Source organism: Ciona intestinalis, chromosome 10 (genome assembly GCF_000224145.3).
Source record: "Ciona intestinalis chromosome 10, KH, whole genome shotgun sequence".
Classification (NCBI taxonomy): domain Eukaryota; kingdom Metazoa; phylum Chordata; class Ascidiacea; order Phlebobranchia; family Cionidae; genus Ciona; species Ciona intestinalis.
In genome coordinates this window covers 3,347,802-3,368,397 of record NC_020175.2, presented here as the reverse complement: position 1 = coordinate 3,368,397, position 20,596 = coordinate 3,347,802, and the positions used below count along the sequence as shown (strand labels likewise).

Sequence of the window (20,596 nt, the reverse complement as noted above, 5' to 3'; positions counted from 1 at the left end):
GTTATAGACATGTCACGGCTGGCTGGACTGCCAAATGTATTTAAGTTTAAATATCTATGTTTCTGTGCTTCAGTGAGTTTCTTTACGTGGGCAATCTCAGTTTATTCTTGGCGCATAATTTTGATTTCATTTAAGTAAAGGATTGGCACTAGAGGTCAGAGGTTACATTCTCTACGTGGTATGTTCGTGTATTTTCTTTCTATTTAATTTATACTAATATTCTTCTCATAATTGCAGATTACCCACGATTGTGTGTACACGATTGTTTGTATTATTATTTGCAACTTTTAAACGCCGAAAATTCAGGTATTAATTTAGATTAACATCGCTGTTTAAATCATGTGTATGTATATTGACGTGTATTCCGTTTCTTTTTAGTTACCGCATGAATTACAACCAAACGAAGCTGGTTAGCATAATAAAGCGCGTCCAACTGAAGTGCGTATAAGGAGTGCCGAGTCCTTTAGGCAAAAGAACGTCTGCAGCCGCGACATACATGCTTTTGTAAAACTCATCAATACCACTAATAATAAACAAAGCCTACATTATAATATATAATAATCGTTAAACTATTGCTTACATATAATCACGTCATAATTATCTTCATGCTTGCTTTACGTCAAGTCCGCTTAAACCTTATTTGTGACGTCACATACTATGATGTACTGGAAAAAATGTTCAGATTAAAAAACTTATCATTTTGATATAAAGTTTGTGACGAAACAATGAACTTACGAAGTGGGTTCTTCTGTTGCGTCATCACCACTTCGTGACGTCACATCATCGATGTTTCTAGGAAATAGCTTGTGTACGTAATAATGCCAATTGTGATTTATACTTTACCAATTCTTTGATCTTCTGGCGTTGCGTTCATAGCGCTAATATAATTAGAATATACAAGTAATATGCCTTGTATATCGGCGCAAAACGCGCATGGGGCCCCATGAAAAAACGTCGCGAAATTTACGCGTATAGAACAGTCGCGTGTTGTTCAGCTATGACGTAACGAAACCTATGATGACGCAACATTGACGTGTAGAAAGCGAAATCTGAACGATTGTCGGATTGTGACGTAACAGAACGCAACGATTGTGAACCTAGATATTGCGTGTGACGTAATAAAGAACGTCGCCATTCCTCAAACAGAATCCGATAAAGAATAATTTTGAACTTAATATAACAAAGTAATAAACGCAAGGCACAAAACTTGTAGCATAGTGTTATTGTATATAATGTAGTGCAATAATATTACTGTGTTGTAGTATAAAGTAATAATATATATTATAGTAAATTGTAAGTCTTAATATAATACAAATGTTTAATAAAACACTTAACTCAAGTCTTGCAGGAAAACTTCATAAAACCATCTAACTTGTAACGTGATGTGGAACCAACTTCGTCTGGAACTTGGTAACTCGCTTTTTAGAAGAGGCGTTTTATGCGAGGAGCAATCAAGGCGGGAATAATCAGCTGGTACGAGGCGTCAGTCACGTGAGCAATCCACCCAATCAGAATTGTATAGCAGCCTCATTGTGACGTCAGTTCAACATTGTGACGTAACAAACAAAGTTCACAACGTTTCGGTAATAAATCTGAAGAATTCTTCCAGAATTTATGTATATGTTTAATTTAATTTGGTTTCGTCAAGACATTAAAGGCTAAATGCGATAACTAATTATTAAGATATAACGAAAATAAAAAAGACCAACTGTTCGACGAAAATGATCTATAATATGGTCACTACATGTCCAATAACAACGCTGTTTTAGAGTCGCGAGGCTACGGTTATAATTCTGTCAATTTAGACCGAAGTAGAATATTACATCATGCTTTAGTTGTCACTGTTAGGTTAGATTTACAATTAGCTGATGTCAAATGTGTCTGAATCGTAAAATCAGTTAAAACTTCTAAACGCTACTGTATCAATATAAGCAAATAGATTAAAACCAATCTCTTTGGATATTATGGTTTTAATCTCTTTGAATATAAGGGAGGGGGAGATAAGACATCGATCATTCTCTCGTCCAATTTGGCAGTAAAACAAAGTACATTTAAAGAACTATAAAACTGTATCCTCGCGACTCTCATAGACCGTTGTTAATTGTTTAAAACACGATCAGGTTGTTTGAATATTATGTGCCAAAAGTGTCACGTCTTCCCCCACTGTACTATATTTCCAATCATGCTTTTTTTCTCACTGTGGCGTGGACTATATAAACCATGCGTATCACATGAAGTTGAACTTGTGTTTATATCCTACGTATATACAGTCTCTATATTATGGTCAAAATAAGTTGAAGCTCAAATTGTAACCTAGTAAAAATGTAACCAAACAAACATAACTGTGTTTTAAGTATTTACTAAATATGCTTTAAGTCTATAATATATATTTTGCTACAAAAGAGTATTATGTGAATATCACGCAATTATAAAACGGTAATACGTGTAGCAGCCAAAAATGAAAACGCGTTTTAGATTAGGTCAGAACGAGTTACCACGGAAAAGTCTGAAGCATTGGGTAGGTAAAGCGGTTAATTGCTGGTATATGTGGATTATACTGTCCAAATTGCGGCTTGAGACCCAAAAGAAGTGATTTCAAATGTTTTTCTCTGGCTAGGGCGAAATTCGCAGAGTAATTCTGTTGAGTGTACGAATGTGCACCGACGTCACAATACCAGCATTGTTCACCGCATAAAGGATACGTTGGTACATAACAAAAATGGCGGTTGTCAATAGGTGTAGCTGGTTTGGGGACAAAAAGCATTTGTTTTGGGTTTAATTTTGATGCGAACCGGCCGTCTAAGCAGTGGTAAGCCGGCTTTTTTGTCCGTCTTTTTTCCACTTTTCCAGAATTCGGTTGCTGGTACCGTGCTGTGGGTCGCTGGACGTTATCACTGGTTGAAGTCACGGGTGCAAAAATAGACGTAGTAGCTGGGCTATGAAAATTAGAAGTGTGGCACTCGGTAGGAGTACCCTGGCTTGAAGTTTTAAAACAAGACCTTTTGCATTGGTTTTCAAGAATTGAATCGATTGAGAAATCGGATCGCCTTCGCTTTCCGCAATTACTGTTAGTATGTGTCAAATTTCGCGAATTTTCCGCAACATTGGGAACCAAAGGGTCGGGTTTCTTTAGAAAAATGTTTGGCAACAGCTCAGGAGTTTGGGGATCGGTGTCTGGAGAAGATAAAGATTGATCCTCGGATGCGGGAGACTTTTGCTCCTCCGAATCTCCGTTAAGGTGGTTTTCGAACAAAGCAAAAACCTCTGGGGAGCCATCAGCGAAAGTCCAGTAGTGACCTGAAGTAACATTGACTTATATGAGCCATAGTACATTTATTGTAAAATATAAAAGTGCGCGTATTTTTTAAAACATAGACGGGCACGAAGCTATTCCCTATTTTACCCAATCAAAGTCGCAAAAAATATTCCATGATAGCAGCGTAACATAGCGATTTAATCGGTTTTAAACTGCCATAGAAGCGTACCAGTTTATACTTTAAATATGGGCGTATTGTACGCGAACAACGACGTTATATCCTTGACAGTAGAATGTGTAACATGTTTAAATTTAAAGTCATTTTTACAAATTTTTGTTACACTATTCGGGTGGAAACGAAAAAATATTTCGAATCGCTAATATTTTAGAGTCTCGCTGATATGTTAAAGAACTGTAATTTTGACCACAAATCAAAAACACAAGTCCGTTTTATCCACGAACCTTTTCCCGGTGGGTCTTCCCTCTCTCTGCTAACTTTTACGAAGCAAGCGTTGAGTGACAGGTTGTGTCTGATGGAATTCTGCCATGCACGGTGGTTGCGACGATAGTAGGGAAAATTATTCGATATAAATCTGAAATATCGAAGTAAATTTAACCAAGACCGTTGTTTAGTTTAGTACACCAGGGGCAACTGCAAATATTGGTGCTGGAATAGGTATAGGGTAGGGTAAGATATAGATTTTTTCTCGTACCATTTGGTAGCAAGGCAAGTATATTTACATAATTATAATCGTTGCCCCGCTATTCTAAAAGAGTATTGTTAATTGTATAAACCAAGATTGGGAAATATGGGATTTAGACGCTAACGGCATTCCATTTTACCCCGCAGTACTGTAACAGACTTTATTACAGCATGCCTTAATATGCTATACATCTCGTGTCCTCTTGCAGCTTAATTCACGAGATCGAGCCTCGAACACAGTATCCGATTTAGGGGCGAGCACTCAGTCTCAAACTGCGACCCGGCACTATGTGATCACACATTATGCAAGCCTTAGCGAATTGCAGCAACATATATAGTGCTGTCCAAACCCCAAAATGGGATTCCTTTTTTTCGTTTCATTTGGTAGTAAGCAAAGTATATTTACAGCATTAAATAACCGTGGGGCGCTACTCTAAAACAGTTGGTTAGTTGTTTAAAACACGATTAGGAAATATAGGATTTAACCAAAAACTGCTTAAACAAATAAATTATCCTATATTACCGGTAGATTCCGTTCAGTGTTTCTTTTCGTTTCTTGCTTCTATAAATTGCCATTGCTATGAGTGCGATGTAAGAATAAGGAGGCCGCACGTCCTCAACGTCTTTCCATTTGTCCATAGACCTTGCAACGGTATCAAACTCGGCAAGTGCAGTCTGATTTGAAATTTCTGAGGTCAGATCCATTTCTGTTTTACAAAACTATAATTTAGTTTGTTTTCAACTGGACTTAATACGATCTCATAGAGTTACTATTCGTTTTTTTATGATTCACTTTTAAAATCTGCAAAAGTGCAAGTTGTGGTACTGTGGGGTAAGTTGAATTACCTTTAGCACCTAAACCCCATATTTCTAGATCGTGTTTTTAACAATTAACAACACGTTTTGAGAGTCGCGGGGCTAAAAATATCATACCCCACCCTAACATATATAGTAGGGTGGGGGAAGATGGGACATCCGTTCATTCTATTTTCTCGCCCAATTTGGAAGTAAACAGGGAACATTCAAAGAATTATAAAACCGTATTTTCACAATTCACATAATAGACCGTTGTTAATTGTTTAAAACACGATCAGGATATTTGGATAATATGTGCTAAAGGTGTCCTATCTTCCCCCACTGTACTGTATTCTCTATTTTGCTGATTCGTTTAATTTAACATTCTTCCAATTCTTTTTAATAACAATAGTTTACATAACTACAAAAACTCATCACCTACACTGATGCTCAAAACTTTCTTGCAATTTTTGACTGTTAAAAATTTTCTTTAAAAATATTTTTCTTGAAATTTTTGAAACTTCCACGAGCGTCTGCGACCAAATGTACGGTCCTCGCAGCCGCTTCAGCTTATAGCTCGTCGGGTGTTTATCCGAAACAGAAGACGGCCGGGGACCACACACGCAGAAGACCGCGTAACCGCATGATCTTGTGTTTGTGCTCGGAGCGCAAAGAAAAGATTTGCTTTAGCCGCTGGCCTTAATGCCTTTGTATCTTGCGATACGTTGCTAAAAACGTCGTTGCGAAACAATCTATCATTACTGATTAAAATTCACTTTTCAGACTCGCTATCCAAACATTTTGAAACATTTTAGCTGCGCTGATATTATGTTATTTTGTTGTGACATATGCGGTGACGTGTTTTTGTTAACTTAGTTATGCTCCCCGCGTGTTTGAGGATTGTGATATTTAAACACATGTGTATAAATATATACGTCCCTTTCCATTGCGGAAAATAAGTTTGCGTCACATTTATCTCTCCCGTTTAATTAAAACGTTATTAAAATCGAATGCGCTATAATAATAAACAATACACATTTTAGCATAACTTATGCGTTTTCAATAAAAACAGCGTGGGCGTATTATGACGCCAAGTGCCATCAAGTTTCAGATTACTGAAAGTCTTAACTTTGAAGTGTAGAGCGATTCGTAACAGGTTTTGATCATTGCTGGCTCCTGGGAGGCCGATAGCAGAAAAGCCTTTAATTCGGCCTGGGGATATATGAGCGGTGGGACAAAATATGTACTTCTCTCGGCATGGGTGGCCCGATTTAAAAGGTTTACCTCAATTTCTAAAAGATTTTATTGACTTTTCGGTGGTTTAGACACTATTATATATGCTATGGTGAGATAAAATTCCGTGGTTGTGAAGTTTAAAAAGCTTTTTATTGAGCTCTGTATAGTTTTCGCTCAAAATGTCACACACGGACGTTTTGTGCGTTATTGAGTTATGGATGTAATTGAACCGCACTATATGTATTGATTGATACGAAAACAGCCCGAATGTGTTAACAGATTAGGTCAAAATTATTACAGCGTCAAAATACGTCACTCAGGTTGATCAAAACGTGATAAATTGAGCAACTAAACTTGCCAAATATGGTGCCAATAATCGCTATAATAATCAGCCGATAATCGAACACTTGAAACGTTATTTTCTTCCAAATCGCGCAGCTAATCCATCAAGATTAGACATGTAACAGTATTTCGCTTAATCCCTTTTTCTGAAAACGCTTTTCGAGTTTGCGGTACGAAGGTATTTTTTTCTCTCATCGTTTATAAATGAGCATTCGAAAAACAATTTGTTTTGAAAACGGAAACGCAGATCGTTATCCGGAGAGACTCGCTCCCAAGCCGACCCTTAATTATGGTTTGTGTTTACAATTTGTGAGCTGGTTTAATTCAAAACGATGAGTGAATCTTTCTGTTTGGTAATTAGTTGGGATTAGCATGTGGTTCTTTTTGACCATAATCTGGTATGTAGACTTGTTATTTCTCCGCTCAGGCTGAGAATATGACAGGAAAGACTAAACAAGAATTATTTCGGACTGTTTTTCCAGGTGCAAAATGACAATCCATTTTTGTACCTGTACAGTTCTCACAGTGTATTACATACACGCTATTGTATTACATAACAAATGTACTGCGTCTGCTCTGTGTGAAACAGATGATAACCTGCATTATTTCGAAGCCAAAATTCTGCCCTACGGCCATAACTGAGGCTCCGTATCTCGGCTGATATAATGACAAGATAAGGAGCACCTGGTATATACAGAGTAGCTGACACGGTGGTCCGAATTATTCGATCGTTTGTAGCAAATTTGAGCCGTAATAAAACCTATGATGGATCGCCCTAACCATTTGCTTACGACAAGGGATAATTTGAACATGACGAAAGACTGGTTCGCTGTAAACAATGAAAATTAGAATTTTACGCCCAGAAGTTACAGCGTTTAAGAAAAACAGCGGACCATGTCATCATCGCTTAAGAACCCGGAAGTATTGTAAAGTGTTCGTTTTGAACAATAGCGGCAAAGATACCCACAAGAGTTTATTATAGCAGGCCCCCCCCCCCCTGGGGGGGGGAGGAAGATTGGATATCATCGAGGTTGCTTTTGGTCAATCAGATACCCCTATATTCCTAACCACACAGTAACATATTTAATTAAACCAGGTAAAAACGACAGTACCCGAATTAAAGTTGTTTTGGGTCAATCAGATAATCATATATTTCTAACCACACAATAACTATTATGACGTACTTGTCTGTCTATTCTTACTTGTGCGTCACAAATCACCAGCAATATACTGACAGTCGAAAACAAACGTAATATGCCTCAATCCACAAAAGATTTAAACCGTATTTACCAAGAACTGACTGGGCCTAGTTTTAATTAAAATAGAGTAGAGTGGGGGAAAGGTGGGACACCTTTTCGTTTAGTTTTCTCTTTCCATTGGTTAGAAAACAAAGAACATTCAATGAATTATTAAAAAAAAACCTCATGGCTTCCACAGACCGTTGTTAATTGTTTAAAACACGATCAGGCTATTTGGGTATTATGTATTAAAGGTGTCCCCTCTTTCCCCACCCTACTATATAGTACCGCGGGGTAAGAAGCGCTTATTTCCTAACAGAGTTTTAAAATTTAACGACACTTTTTTAGAGACGTGAGGATATGTAGTTTTATAATTTTGTAACTAATTTTTTGTTTAGTATAGTACTTTAGGGTAAGATGGAATACCTTCATGTTTTAAACAATTAACAACGGTCTATTGGAGTCGTGAGGATGCGGTTTTATAATTCTTTGATTGTGATTTGTTTACTACCAAATAAAACAAGAAAATGGAATGAAAAAGTGTTTCATCCTTCTTCCACCCCCCTATACTAAAACTAAGCAACCTGAATTTTTTTATATTTCTAATATATTTCTCTGTTCTGGGAAAACATAGTGCATTTTAATAAAAAATATATTCTAGATTTAGATCATTGAAAAATAAATATCTAATGCTACTGTAGCCTGGACAGCTGGTCGTCTATGGATCTGTAAAAAGCAACTGTTAGAAATGAAAATCTGTATATAGATAATATAGTAGGGTGGGGTAAGATGGGACATTTTTCGTTCTATTACGTAGTAAACAAAAATAGTTTTATATAACTGTGGCACGAAGAAGCCAAAAAACGTTGTTAATTGTTAAATAAACGATTGGGGAATATGGGATATTATGTGCCAATTGTATCCCATCTTACCCCACACTCACAGTACTACTATACTATATGTATTATAATAGACGTATTAAATGTAAACATACTTACGTCAACTCGTCCAAATATTTTTGACGTTGCTGTCGCAGTGACGTCAGCACTGGATCGTCGGGAAATACCCCAGGGTCATTTCGAATGTCTAAAATATAAGAAAAAGATTTTTTAAAAAAATTACAAAATATGCGAGAAAAATATTTTCTAAACAATATACTAGAAAAAGACAGAATAACTAAAAAAATATAGAACTTTATATATTTATGTATATATATATATAATATATATTTATTTAGTAAAAAATGTCAGAAAAAATACAGAATAGTTTAATAAACATTACACAAGGAAAATTTGGTCTAAATACATGAATTTTATTTTTACAAAGTTTTTTTCCTGTTTTTTCCTTGTGTAAATTTTATTACAGTTTTTATTACTGTCAAGTATGGAGTCCAAAATATCTTGAGGGTCCTCCACTTCAGATGAGGATTGAATTGATCCCTGTTTCTTTGAAGATCCGGATGTAGTGGATGCAGCATCCAGAGATGGAATGTTGGGAAGGGGGTCTGGAGGTATTTGGGAGTTTGGAAGAGGAGTTGATGAAATATGATGCGGGGAAGAGGAGGACTCATCATCTGGAAGTAAAAAAAAAATATTAAAAAATAAAATTATAAAACTTGCAGTTTTTGTTCCGATTTAGAATAAAAAAAGGTAATTTTTTGCAGTATTAAAAATCTTTATATACGACAATGTCTTTTAAAAATGGTATTTTTTTATTCTTTATGAGTGAGGTCCTTTTTGGGTGAGGTCCTGGTCCAGGTAAAAAATACATCGAGGGTATTTATTTAAAAATTTCCAATTTTAAACCTTTTTTAGTTTGAGTTGTAGGTGCAGTAGACATACTGTGGTCAGATATTGAAGAATCAAAATAAACATCAGATGATCCTTCGGTTCTTCCTGGAGTTAAAACATCTGTTGCTGCATCGAATAAATGAGTTCCTATAACCTGGGATTAAAAATAATAAAATTTTGTTTGGTAAAAAAATTTCGAACTGTGGGTAATTTTTTATATAATTCTTGCAGTTTTAATGTAAACATATGTTTTTCTATTCTATGTGGGTAAGGTCCTACAATCCTACATGGTGGAAGAGAAGACTAAAATTTTTAGCTTAAAGTAAGGTAGCGGATAAAACACTTATATTAAAAGGGATAATAGTAAGTAGAATGTTTACTACACAAAAAAGTAAAGGCCAGGAAGCATTATATGAGAATCTGAAGTATCTTCTTACTTGTTTTACTACTGAAGTAGTAGGGGAGTGAGGGAGATTCGCTTTCTTTTTCAAACTTTCAACTCTTCCTTTTATATTTCTTTAAAATAAAATAACTTTTTATAACCTAAGCATAATCAAAAAATGTTAAAATTAAATACATGCTAAATGAACGGGACTTTCAGTAGGCAATAATATGTTTGTGTAGACTGCTATTTGCTCGGCAAAATTAGCGCGCACAGAATGTATGAAAAGAAACATTTATGTCATACCTTATAAAGTTGGCCACTACAAGAGGAAAAATCAGTTGCAATAAGTTAGTAAAATGCATTTATTTAAAAAAATACAAATTTTGAGTTTAAATCTATTGACCTCTGGTTTGACCTTGAGTGTGTTGACCCTTCATCAAACATGTCAGGGTCACTTCGGGTCGTGACCTTTGAACTTAAAGGTGAAAGGTCATGCGTTCCAGTGGAGCCATCCACAACTGTAACTCTAGAAATAAACAACAAATAAAAAAAAATGACTTGAAAACTGAACCAACACAGTTGTTGTTGTATTAATATGACCATATAGTAATAAATGATTATTTATTTTTCCTTAAAAAAGTCGGAAAAATTTGTTTAATACAAATTTAAATTCATAAAAATGACCTGATTAAAATTTGTGACTAAAATTGTTTTTTAGAGTTAACTTGAATTTTTATCTGGTGCTACGAAAACATACCCAACAAAAATCAAGTCCAACCACTAGTTTTTAATAGAGAAATATATTTGGCATAAATGGCATCCTCATCCTCTAATTCACATAGATTGTTGGTTACGTTTTCCTAGCACCATATAATTACCATATTTATAGTACTGTGGGGGAACATGGGACACCTTTAGCTAATAATATTCAAATATCCTGATCGTGTTTTAAACAATTAACAACGGTTTATGGGAGTCATGAGGATACGGTTTTATAATATTTTGAAAATTTTTTGTTTACTACCAAAGGGAACGAGAAAATAGAATTAAAAGGTGTCCCATCTTCCCCCACCCTACTATAACTAAACAATAATCATTCAACTGTATAAGCTTCAGATCAGGATAAGATTCGCTGAATTTTTTACAAGTTAACTGAGATTTTGTAAGCTAATGTTACCTGTGCATAGAGACCGAAGAATCAGTTCTAAAATCATTTATTGAAACAACTGAATTTTCGTTTGAAGATTTTGGTGTGGTTTGCGTTTCTGCGCACGAAGTTGGCACGACGGACACGCCGACACTTTTTGTGCATTTTCGTGGTTCTAAGACTTGGTGGGGTGGTTCTGCTTTGCGTGGCGAGCAGGAGGGGGTGTAAGGTTTTTCTGCAGCTGGGTAGTTGACACTGTCACTGCAGCGTATACTACAGCTCTGTGGTGCTTCTGTTCAATAAGATAGAAATTGTGCTAAGTAGATTTTTTCGTCCTATTTGGTAGTAAACAAAAACATTTAAACAATTATAAAACCGTATCCTCATGACTCCTGTAAACCATTGTTAATTGTTTCAAAAAAATCAGAATATTTTAATATTATGTGCTAAAGGTGTCCTATCTTTCCCCACCCTACTATATATATGTGTCCTTGGGCAAGACACTTAACGGCAATTGCTCCAACCCAATGGTAACTAATGGGTTGTCTAAATTATCAGCCATACATAAAAAAAAATCCCCCCAAAAAAAAATTACCCACAAAGTAACATACATGGTAACTCGTAAGCTGGTACGAGGTGTTAAACCCGTGTGATAACGACTATCGTTTTTCCACACGAGGATAAAGTAAGTTACATTCATTCATTCATATACTTAAACTATAAGTGGGCTTCTACCTCTGTGGCACGAGCTCCAAATTTGATCCCTGGATGTTGCAGATGTTGCTCTTGCCATCTCCATCTTCCTTTTCAACCTCCACTGCTGGAGGATGTCATCTTGGACTGGGATGCGAGGAGGAAATGGCTCCTCTGGTTGCTTAGCAACGGGAACTGAAGATAAAACTTCAATTATATTTTGAAAAATTAGATTTTTTTTAATTTGGAAAAATTAAAATTTGGAAAAAATGTCAATTTAAAAATAGTTTAATCAAAAGTTGAAATTTATCTTATTAAACATAAATCAATACTTGAAAAAAACAAACAAAATAAAGTGGTAATAGTTTTTATAGTATTTTGCAGAAATAACAACGCTGTTTTAAAGTCTTGAGGATACGGTTATAAAAATATACTTTGTTCATGTGTTTGTTGAGTTAAAAATACCTTGCTGTGGTGTCTGAGGTTTGTATACGAAGCTTGGGACCATATGAGAAGTTTTCGCTGATGATATGTTTTCCATGGGTTGTAACATGGGTGGGGTGGGTGTGGGGTTAAAACTGGGGATTTCCGGGGTGAAAATTGGGGTTGGGACAGGGGTGGGTAAAGATTGTGGGGTCTCGCTGTTAAAAAAATATTTACAAGAAAAGAAACATTATTCACATATTTATAGGTAAAAAAAAGTGCTGTAAATATGAGAATTATAATTAATCAATTTTTTTTTTAAATACGAACAAGTAAAACAGACACAAAACCAGTAAAGACAAAATAAGCACTTAACAGTAAAATATAAATCTGTGGCGGTTTTGGGGCCAACTGTAAAGTGACTTGTCAAACGACACATATGCCTATTAATTAGTAACAGTGTTTTAATCACGTTTTAAACAATTAACAACAGTCTATGGGAGTCGTGAGGATACGGTTTTATAATTGTTTGAACGTTCTTTGTTTACTACCAAAAGACAAGAAAATAAAATGAAAATGTGTCCCATCTTCCTCCACCCTACTATATATAACCATATCATTGCATATTAGCATTAGCACTGTTTTAAACTTCAAATTGTAATAATTAAAATCACCTTTGTTTAAGTATTTGATCCACTTGACTCTGTAGTTCAGCAAGACTGGAATCAAACACATCATTTATTTCTTCTAAACTGCTGGATTCTGCTACAGCTGAAGAAAAATAAAATATTTTAACTACTTAAACAAATACAATGTTTACCCATTACTTTGTACCAACATAATGGTTACATGACAGGAATAAAATTTTCGGCACTTTATTTGCAAACATGAGCATCAAATTTGTTTTAAAAGAATGTTTTTTTTAACTATCTCTGCTTGCTGCCTCTCGTGCATTTTTAAAAAGTTTGGTGCCTATAACAGGACCTCACCTATACAGAACCGGGCGCCGCAATTTGTTAGCGTGCCTTTAACCCAGGGGTAATGGGTTCAAGGCTTAATGCTGCTATTATATGGTTCCTTGGGCAGGACACTTAACGGCAATTGCTCTAACCCAGTGGTCACTAATAGGTTGTCTAAACTATCGGCAACACATTAAAAATATGAAAAATAATCACACACGAAGTAACATACATGGTAACTGGTAAGCTGGCACGACGTGTATGAAACAGAACACTCATGTTTAACGACTGACATTTTCCGGCCATGCAAGGATAAAGTAAGTTACAATCAATTTAATAAAATCGAAATTACCACTAATTGATTGCGATGACGGAATGGTTGTTGACATCCATTCGTACTTGCTCTTGTCACTAGATGGGGTAGAAGAGGTGTTGGATAACTTCCGAGCGCTAGGGGGCTGCGGTTTCCCGTGACGGAACCTTTTAACCAACCTTGAAAACATAGAAATGATATTAACTTTCAGTAATTTGCAACCCATGAATAAGAATTGAAAAAACAAATAAATTGAGTCTTAAAATATTTTTTGCCAATATTATTAAGAAATAAAAAATAATACGTTTTTAAGGTCTGTATAAATTAGGTAATTTTGGCATCCATATATTGAAAAATAGCTCTATTTAGTATATGTTTTGAAAAACCTATATGTATCTATATTAGTATGTTATAACTAATACATACTTGGTACTTACATGGAAATATTAGGACTGACTTTGCCCTTTGAGTTTTGAGTTGACGTCATTTTTGGGACGGGAGCTGAAATTGATGAAACAGAAATAGCTCGACTATCCCTGGAGGGCGCTCTTGAGTTGCTGGTTAGATTTTGTGACGTTTTGCTTTTGTGGTGAGAATCTAAAATATGTGTAAAATAATATAAAAAAAACATTTTAGGGTGCATTTTTATTATTAAAGTTACATTTTTAAAAATAAATATTAATTGTTGAAAAGTGTACTAATATTAAATACTGTTATTTATAACTTTTTAACTGAATAGCCTTTATTTGTAACTAAATTAATTTAGTAAAATAGTGGTGAAAAAAGGTTAAAAATTATTTAGAGTTGTAAATTACAGTTAGCATACCAGTATCTGAATAACCACCATGAATTGACAGTGTAGATTTGGGGATAGGAATTCTAGTGGTTGATATCGGTGCCTGCTTTTTTGGTTGTGGTACCCAATGCTGTTTAACCTGCATAAAAACAAATAGAAAAAACTTGTTAAAAATAGTAGGTAAGAGTTTTTAATAGGGTAAGCTTATCTCTAGTTAACGCTGCACTAAATTTTAATCAGTTTCTTATACAGGCTTAGATGGCGTTTAACAACAAACATTTTCGTAACAAACATTCTGCTTATCTGGTTAAAGCCTTTGATGAATAAATGTAACTTACTTTATCCTTGCATGGCCGGGAAACGACAGTCTTTAAACACGGATGTTCTGTTTCATACACCTCGTGCCAGCTTACTAGTTGCCAAGTATGTTACTTTGTGGATGATTATTCTTTATTATTAAAGTGAATTTTGGGGTTGGAGCAATTGCTGTTAACTGTCTTGCCCAAAGACACATACGTCCACAATGGTGGCACCGAAGAGCCTTGAACCCATTACCTCTTGGTTAGAGGCAGGCGCACTAACCAACTGTGCTACAACAACAGACGCATAAATTTGTTGTTAACGCAGAAATAGTGAAATCGATGTTACCATAATATGCGCACAAAGTGACATATCAACACGATGCTTTGAAACTATTAGCTAAACATATTCCAGGGAACACCTCTGTCAAACATTGCTGGAACCACTACATGTACATCATATTTTGTACTATCAGTATCAGTACAAAAACTTGGCATGCGTAATCCATAAGAATGGGAAGAATAAAAGGTAATGGCTACTTTTAAATAAGAACAGTGACATTTAAAGCAACAAAAAGTTGAAAAAGAGTCATTTTAAGCAATAAGACAAAGTAAAAATATACAAATCATCAAGTTTAGTTTCTTATGTTCACCTTATTTAATATTTATGTTTCCCCTTTACTTAAAGGGTTGATATTTTCTTATCTATTTAATTAAAACGGAAATGAGGTGCTTTTCTAAGGTGGGAAATGCCATTCAGTTGTATTAACATTGTTTAATATTAGAATTCAGTGAGTGAAATACATGCAATAGATTTTGACCTAGACCAAGTCTTTAAAAGCTGGTTTTATTATAAAAAACTTTAAATGTCTAGTAGCCTATATGTTTATTCTATTCTATGTGGGTGAGGTCCCGCAGCAAGGCACGCCATACGTCCTAGCACTTAGGCAAGGGTTGGCCCATTACCCAAAGGGAGTGCTAACACATGGACCTCATGCCACTTTCCTGGAGGTAGGCAAAAAGGGCTGTTATGGTGATGAATGGAAGATCTTCCCTTGACAGCCCAGCCAAGAAGAGATGCTCTCATCTTGCGTTCACTTTGTTGAACATTATGTGTTTATAGATTAAACGTTATAATTTCACAATGCATATGTTACACTTTTGTATAGTCTTCAAGTTCGTAAAACACCCGTGGTCAGATAAAGTCGTATTGTAATATAAAGCTGCATATAAAAACAAAGAACATCGGACTCTTAACACGACACAGTACGTACTGGCTTTACACTTAGACTACGCCCGTCTCTACGTTGGAGACTTAGAAAGTAATCAGCGTGGGAGAGAATTTGTGGGAGCTGGAGCAGGAGGAGCGCATACGGCTCAAGGCACATAGGGCGAGTTTTTAAAAGAATACGAGCGAAGACATTGTAACACATACAGTGGTACCAGCTTAATAAGATACAAGGACTTGTAACAACACTACATACTTGGTCAGAAGGTTTCTCTGGTACATTTACATCCACATTTTCTTCATCATCGTTACAAAATGAGTAGTTTAAAGGTGTGTACGATGCGTTATCTTTCAGGTGAAAGTTTCTCTTTTTTTCTGGTCTGTTGGTGCAAATAAATTTTATTCGGCACACAACAGTTAAGATAGGTGGTACACATTTTTTTAACAAATCTGAAGTGAGTTAATTAACATTGTAAAAACTAAAAATACAGTTTAACTGATAGGCTTATACTTCAAATTTAGGAAGGCTTTTTGAGGGAGGCTTTTAATTAAGGGAGGCTTTCATAGACACCTAAAACTTGTTTCAAAGTGGAGAACTAGGGTGCTCAAACACATGGTAGCATACATGTTTTAAAAATACGGGCCTGCTAAGTTCTAATGTTAAGTTTATCAATGTTAAAACTGTATTTTTGAAGTATGGGCCATGTTAAAACTGAAATCATAACAAAATTACTTGAAATAATTTAAAGAAAAAAAGTAAAAATGCGTCTTATTTTTTCACCTGACTATGTGACTAATATATTAGGTTTTTCTTATATTCCGTATAAGAGCAATTTTTTAATAATTTATGATGGCATAAAAGTATATTCAATTAAAACTGAATTTAAATGCACTGTACCAAAATTTTGTACTTTTCATCTCATCCTTTCTAAACCGGAGATTTAGACATCTTTTTAGGCAGCACAACAAAAATGCTGGGCAACAGTAGATAAATGCTTACGTGAGAGCTATGGCTTTTACATATGTTGGTTGATTCTGTGGATTAGATGGATGATAGTTGTTTGATAGGAGGGGTGGGACATAAAATGGGTTACTGAAAAAAAAATATATATATATATATTGAATAAGAACCTGGTTTGCAGAATATGGCAGGTCACAGCGATTTTGTTTGCAAACTTTTGGTTATGCACTGCATAATTTGTTTTATGCCCGCCAAATAATTAAACAAAGAATCAAATCTGTATCTATTTAAGTAGGATTTCGTAATGTGATTTGGAAATGTGTGTTTATTGCTCGTGAATTCTTAATGATGTGTACGCATTAAAAACCATCATACACGCGTGAGATCATCGTCAGGAACTGCCCAAACTGGATAAGAATTAGTACTAACCCAAAATAATGCATGTGTTGCTATGACCCAACATGTTTACATGTGTAAAACTCCCTTTTTGTTCCACTTAAGACAGACAGTGTGATGAAATGGTACAGGCTATATGGTACTGTGGCATTGCCACTGGTTAAAATAAAATCTTAGAACAAACAATCATCGGTGCTAGTGAAGAATCTTTCCCCCCACCTTTTTTGCTAACCACTAACCCCTAGGTTAGGTGTTGATGGTTAGGGGGTTAGTGGTTATAGGGGTTAGTAGTTAGTGGTTATAGATAGGGGTTAGTGATAAGCAAATAATGTGGGGGGTCTTCACTAGCACCCAATTATCTACATTATACTGTACTCTCAAAAATTACAAAAAGCTATTAACCGTATGTCTGTATAAAACTAAAATTGTAAAATAAAAAATGACGTAATATTTTAATTCTTAACGTCGCTTATATTCTTACCAGCCTGGTGGGTGAAAGAGAATCTCGGATCCCGATGTCAAAGCGTTCGTTTGCATATCACGGAAAAAGTTAATACATTTGAAATATGTTTAAAAACGAGAACTGTACAGAATACGAACTTGTTGCTATCGAGAACTTAACGAACTGTTAGTAAACAAAAATTGAAATTTCCGCTCTGTTAGATTTACAGTGTTGCCGAGTTAATTTCGGTTTAAATATATATAGGGAGGAAAAATATAAGTTGAAAAATTGAGATAATCAATCAAAACTGGCCTACTATTACCCATGATATAATGAATTAAACAGTCCTATCAAATTCACTGAGGTTTGTATAAGATTCTGTATTAACGATATATGTTGCTTCAAACATTATTTTGTTTGGTTCATGAACCAGTAAGATGTTGTGATTTAGTTTTCTTATTCTGGTATTAATTTTATGCATGTTTTTGTTCTGCTTTCAAATAAAATAAAAGGAAAAACTCTTTAATTTAATAAAAAAAACGGGGATTTTGGCAGAACGGTCACTAAAATGCAAATATTTTCGGTAAATGTTTTTTCAGTACAAGCTGCTTTTTCTTATCGGTGGAGGGGGTTTCGCTTTATTCTTGATTTCTTTCGCGATGGCTGTTTTGTTCGATAACCGTATCATGTATATCATTCCAAGAAAGGTCATGAATTCCATAAAGTCCATAACTCCTACCATGAGTAAGAAAATCAGGTTAAAGCATAACTAAGTTAACGACATTGGCAGTATAATGTGGTACACTGTAAGCGGACTTGTACAACATATAGTAGTGTGGGGGAAGATGAATGAATGAATAAATGTAACTTACTTTATCCTCGCGTGGCCGGCAAACGACAGTCGTTATCACACGGGTTTACCACCTCGCGCCAGCTTACGAGTTACCATGTATGTTACTTTGTGGGTGATTATTTTTGATTTTTTTTCTGTATGGCTGATAATTTAGACATAGTGACTACTGGGCGTTAGGTGTCTTGCCCAAGGACACATACGCCCACAATGGTAGCAGCGTCGAGCCTTGAACCCATTACCTAATGGTTACAGGCAGGCACGCTAACCACTATGCCACGGCGCCGAAGATGAAACACCTTTAGCACATAGTATTAAAATACCCTGATCGTGTTTTAAACAAATAACAAAGGTCTATGGGAGTCGCGAGGAAACGAATTTATAATTTTTGAATTCTCTTTGTTTACTACCAAATGGGACGAAAAAACAGAATGAAAAGGTGTCCCATCTTCTCCTCACTCTACTATATATACAATTTCTTTTTTTTAAATCAACAGCGTGATTTTGTTTACTAGAGTAATATGTTTGTTTCTGCCTACGCAGCGAAACAAAAACTCTTGTCGCATAACAGAGGGGGTTATTGTGTCAGGATATGTTTATTTATTTTCTCATACGTTTTCTATTATTAGTCTTTTGTTTACAATGTCTAAAGACGGTAGACTGCTGAAGCGAATTTCCAGCTCACAATTACGTCACGATAATGGCTGAAACGCACATATGTGCTGACACAGGCAAAAACAAAACAATAGGTTTACAGAATACGGGTCTTGGCTGCAGCCTATATTAAACACATTCTAACGTTATACACTTACCGTCCCCATTGGTGTCCATGGCTTTCAGGCATTTTTTGACCTCTGCCTCGCTGGTTGGAATCTTGCAGTCCTTAAAGCGAATATGTTGTTAATATTTATCAGTCTCTTAGCATAACAGGGTTACACAGCAAAAAAACAGGACTTTTCATATTGAACGCAAGAATGTAACTTTATCCTTGCTTGGTATAGGACAGCGACAGTCGTTATAGTAGAGTGGGGTAAGATGGGACACCTTTTTATTCTATTTTCTTATCCCATTTGGTAGTAAACAAAGAACATCCAAAGAATTATAAAAACCATGTCCTCACGGCTTCCATAGATCGTTGTTAATTGTCTAAAACACAAACAGGATATTTAAATATTATGTGCTAAAGCCTTTAAAGGTGCCCTGTCTTTCCCCACCCTACTATATAACATGGCTGTTCTGTTTCATACATCTCGTACCCGTTTAACACACATATGTATGAAACAAGCGGACAACTGGGTTGAAGAAACTGTCTTGCCCTATGACACACACATCCGCAATGGTAACAGCGTCAAGCCATACACCCATTGAGTTACCAATAAAATATATAGTATAGGGTTGGAGAAGGCGGTACACCTTTAGCACATAATATCCAAATATCCTGATCATGTTTTGAACAATTAATAACGGTCTATAGGAATCGTGCTGAGGATGAGTTTTTTATTCTTTGAATGTTCTATGTTTACTACCATATGGGACAAGAAAATAGAATGAAAAGGTGTCCCATCTTCCCCAACTCTACTAACTACACCGCAGAACGAACATATATACCTGAAGTAACAAAAATAGCTCTGACACCTCCAATGTTTCGCTGTTGTCCCGATCGTATTTACAGAAAAGTTTGTAAGTTTCTGTCATGGTCTTGTCCAGATTTGACATTACGCCTGATTTTGAATCGTTCGCCATTTTTCTTTGTACTTTTACAGGCACAGTTTTTTATCCAATAGTCAAATATAGTGTTTTACAGCACTAACCTTCACAATACTAAAAATAGGATAGCATAACTCCTCATTATTCTGCCAGTTGAAAAACTTATGCATTCTATAACTGTGTTATGATACAACTGACGTATCATTTTTGTTTAATTTTTATGTATTAGTCATAATTAATACTAGCGTTGTAATAACAAAACGCCTACTATACCTATTACTGTCATACCCTTTATGAATCACTACTGCATTCGTGGTATTCCCTACATAAAACTATCTACGTCTTATGCTTGTTATATTATGCAGTTCCTATTAAAAGCTATAGAGACCAAAGCGTGAGTGTGCGTCATTCATTGTTTCTACGAAAATTTGACGCTTGGTATTGTTGCAAATGTTTGCCTGTTAGTCACACTCACATCACAGTTTATGTATGGTAGGGCTGGGGGAAAATAGGACACTTTTTCATTATATTTTCTAGTCCTATTTGGTAGTAAACAAATAACATTTAAATAATTATAAAACCATAACCCCACGACTCTCATAGACCCTTTAAAACACGATCAGGATATTTGGACATT

General features: G+C 35.4%; 3 protein-coding genes and 1 long non-coding RNA gene across 8 annotated transcripts in view; 1 reads left to right on the top strand and 3 right to left on the bottom strand.

The window, feature by feature from the left end:
• The window catches only part of LOC104266161 (forkhead box protein J3-like), a 7,457-nt gene extending 1,922 nt beyond the window's left edge, over window positions 1-5,535 (bottom strand). The window contains exons 1-4 of the mRNA XM_009861749.3: window positions 5,193-5,535; window positions 4,483-4,666; window positions 3,719-3,849; window positions 1,336-3,297 (exon numbers count right to left, since the gene is read on the bottom strand). Coding sequence (XP_009860051.1) covers window positions 2,492-3,297; window positions 3,719-3,849; window positions 4,483-4,664 — 1,119 coding nt within the window. The 5' untranslated portion in view covers window positions 4,665-4,666; window positions 5,193-5,535 and the 3' untranslated portion in view covers window positions 1,336-2,491. The remainder of the gene's footprint in view (window positions 1-1,335; window positions 3,298-3,718; window positions 3,850-4,482; window positions 4,667-5,192) is intronic.
• Window positions 72-493, top strand: LOC108949841. Of its 2 annotated transcripts, XR_001974913.2 has the most exons (3): window positions 72-178; window positions 238-306; window positions 379-493. It is a non-coding gene; the product is annotated as an uncharacterized LOC108949841 (long non-coding RNA). The 2 variants fall into 2 exon arrangements; XR_003396286.1 differs by having other exon boundaries at window positions 75-306.
• Window positions 5,536-8,194: 2,659 nt separating the features above from the next.
• Window positions 8,195-17,596, bottom strand: LOC100186598 (flocculation protein FLO11). Of its 4 annotated transcripts, none has more exons than XM_026836297.1 (16): window positions 17,442-17,596; window positions 16,604-16,696; window positions 15,860-15,983; window positions 14,107-14,215; window positions 13,718-13,877; window positions 13,320-13,459; window positions 12,683-12,779; window positions 12,051-12,226; window positions 11,628-11,780; window positions 10,923-11,184; window positions 10,149-10,271; window positions 9,798-9,876; window positions 9,376-9,514; window positions 8,946-9,149; window positions 8,569-8,656; window positions 8,195-8,296 (listed from the first exon to the last, which is right to left on the bottom strand). In XM_026836297.1, the coding sequence occupies exons 1-16, from the start codon at window positions 17,495-17,497 to the stop codon at window positions 8,263-8,265; spliced, it is 2,037 nt and encodes a 678-aa protein (XP_026692098.1). In that variant the 5' UTR covers window positions 17,498-17,596; the 3' UTR covers window positions 8,195-8,262. The 4 variants fall into 4 exon arrangements, with proteins under 4 accessions (XP_026692098.1, XP_026692099.1, XP_026692100.1 ...); XM_026836298.1 differs by having other exon boundaries at window positions 8,946-9,143; XM_026836299.1 differs by having other exon boundaries at window positions 14,125-14,215.
• A 166-nt stretch (window positions 17,597-17,762) lies between these two features.
• LOC113474593 (calmodulin-like) lies at window positions 17,763-20,125 on the bottom strand. The gene is made up of 3 exons (XM_026836347.1): window positions 19,861-20,125; window positions 19,065-19,134; window positions 17,763-18,137 (listed from the first exon to the last, which is right to left on the bottom strand). Exons 1-3 carry the CDS (start codon window positions 19,993-19,995, stop codon window positions 17,998-18,000), a joined length of 345 nt encoding a protein of 114 aa, XP_026692148.1. The 5' UTR covers window positions 19,996-20,125; the 3' UTR covers window positions 17,763-17,997.
• Between the last annotated feature and the right edge of the window lie 471 nt (window positions 20,126-20,596).

Bases quoted from the DNA above. Each gene is read 5' to 3' on its own strand.
- LOC113474593 (XM_026836347.1), bottom strand. From the start codon at position 19,995: ATGGCGAACGATTCAAAATCAGGCGTAATGTCAAATCTGGACAAGACC. The intron at 19,135-19,860 runs GTATATATGTTC...ATTCGCTTTAAG, and splicing joins AGCTATTTTTGTTACTTCAG to GACTGCAAGATTCCAACCAG. The intron at 18,138-19,064 runs GTAAGTGTATAA...TACTCATGGTAG, and splicing joins CATGGACACCAATGGGGACG to GAGTTATGGACTTTATGGAA.
- LOC100186598 (XM_026836297.1), bottom strand. From the start codon at position 17,497: ATGCAAACGAACGCTTTGACATCGGGATCCGAGATTCTCTTTCACCCA. The intron at 15,984-16,603 runs GTAAGCATTTAT...TTGCACCAACAG, and splicing joins GTAAAAGCCATAGCTCTCAC to ACCAGAAAAAAAGAGAAACT. The intron at 11,185-11,627 runs GTAGAAGCCCAC...CTTATTGAACAG, and splicing joins TTGGAGCTCGTGCCACAGAG to AAGCACCACAGAGCTGTAGT.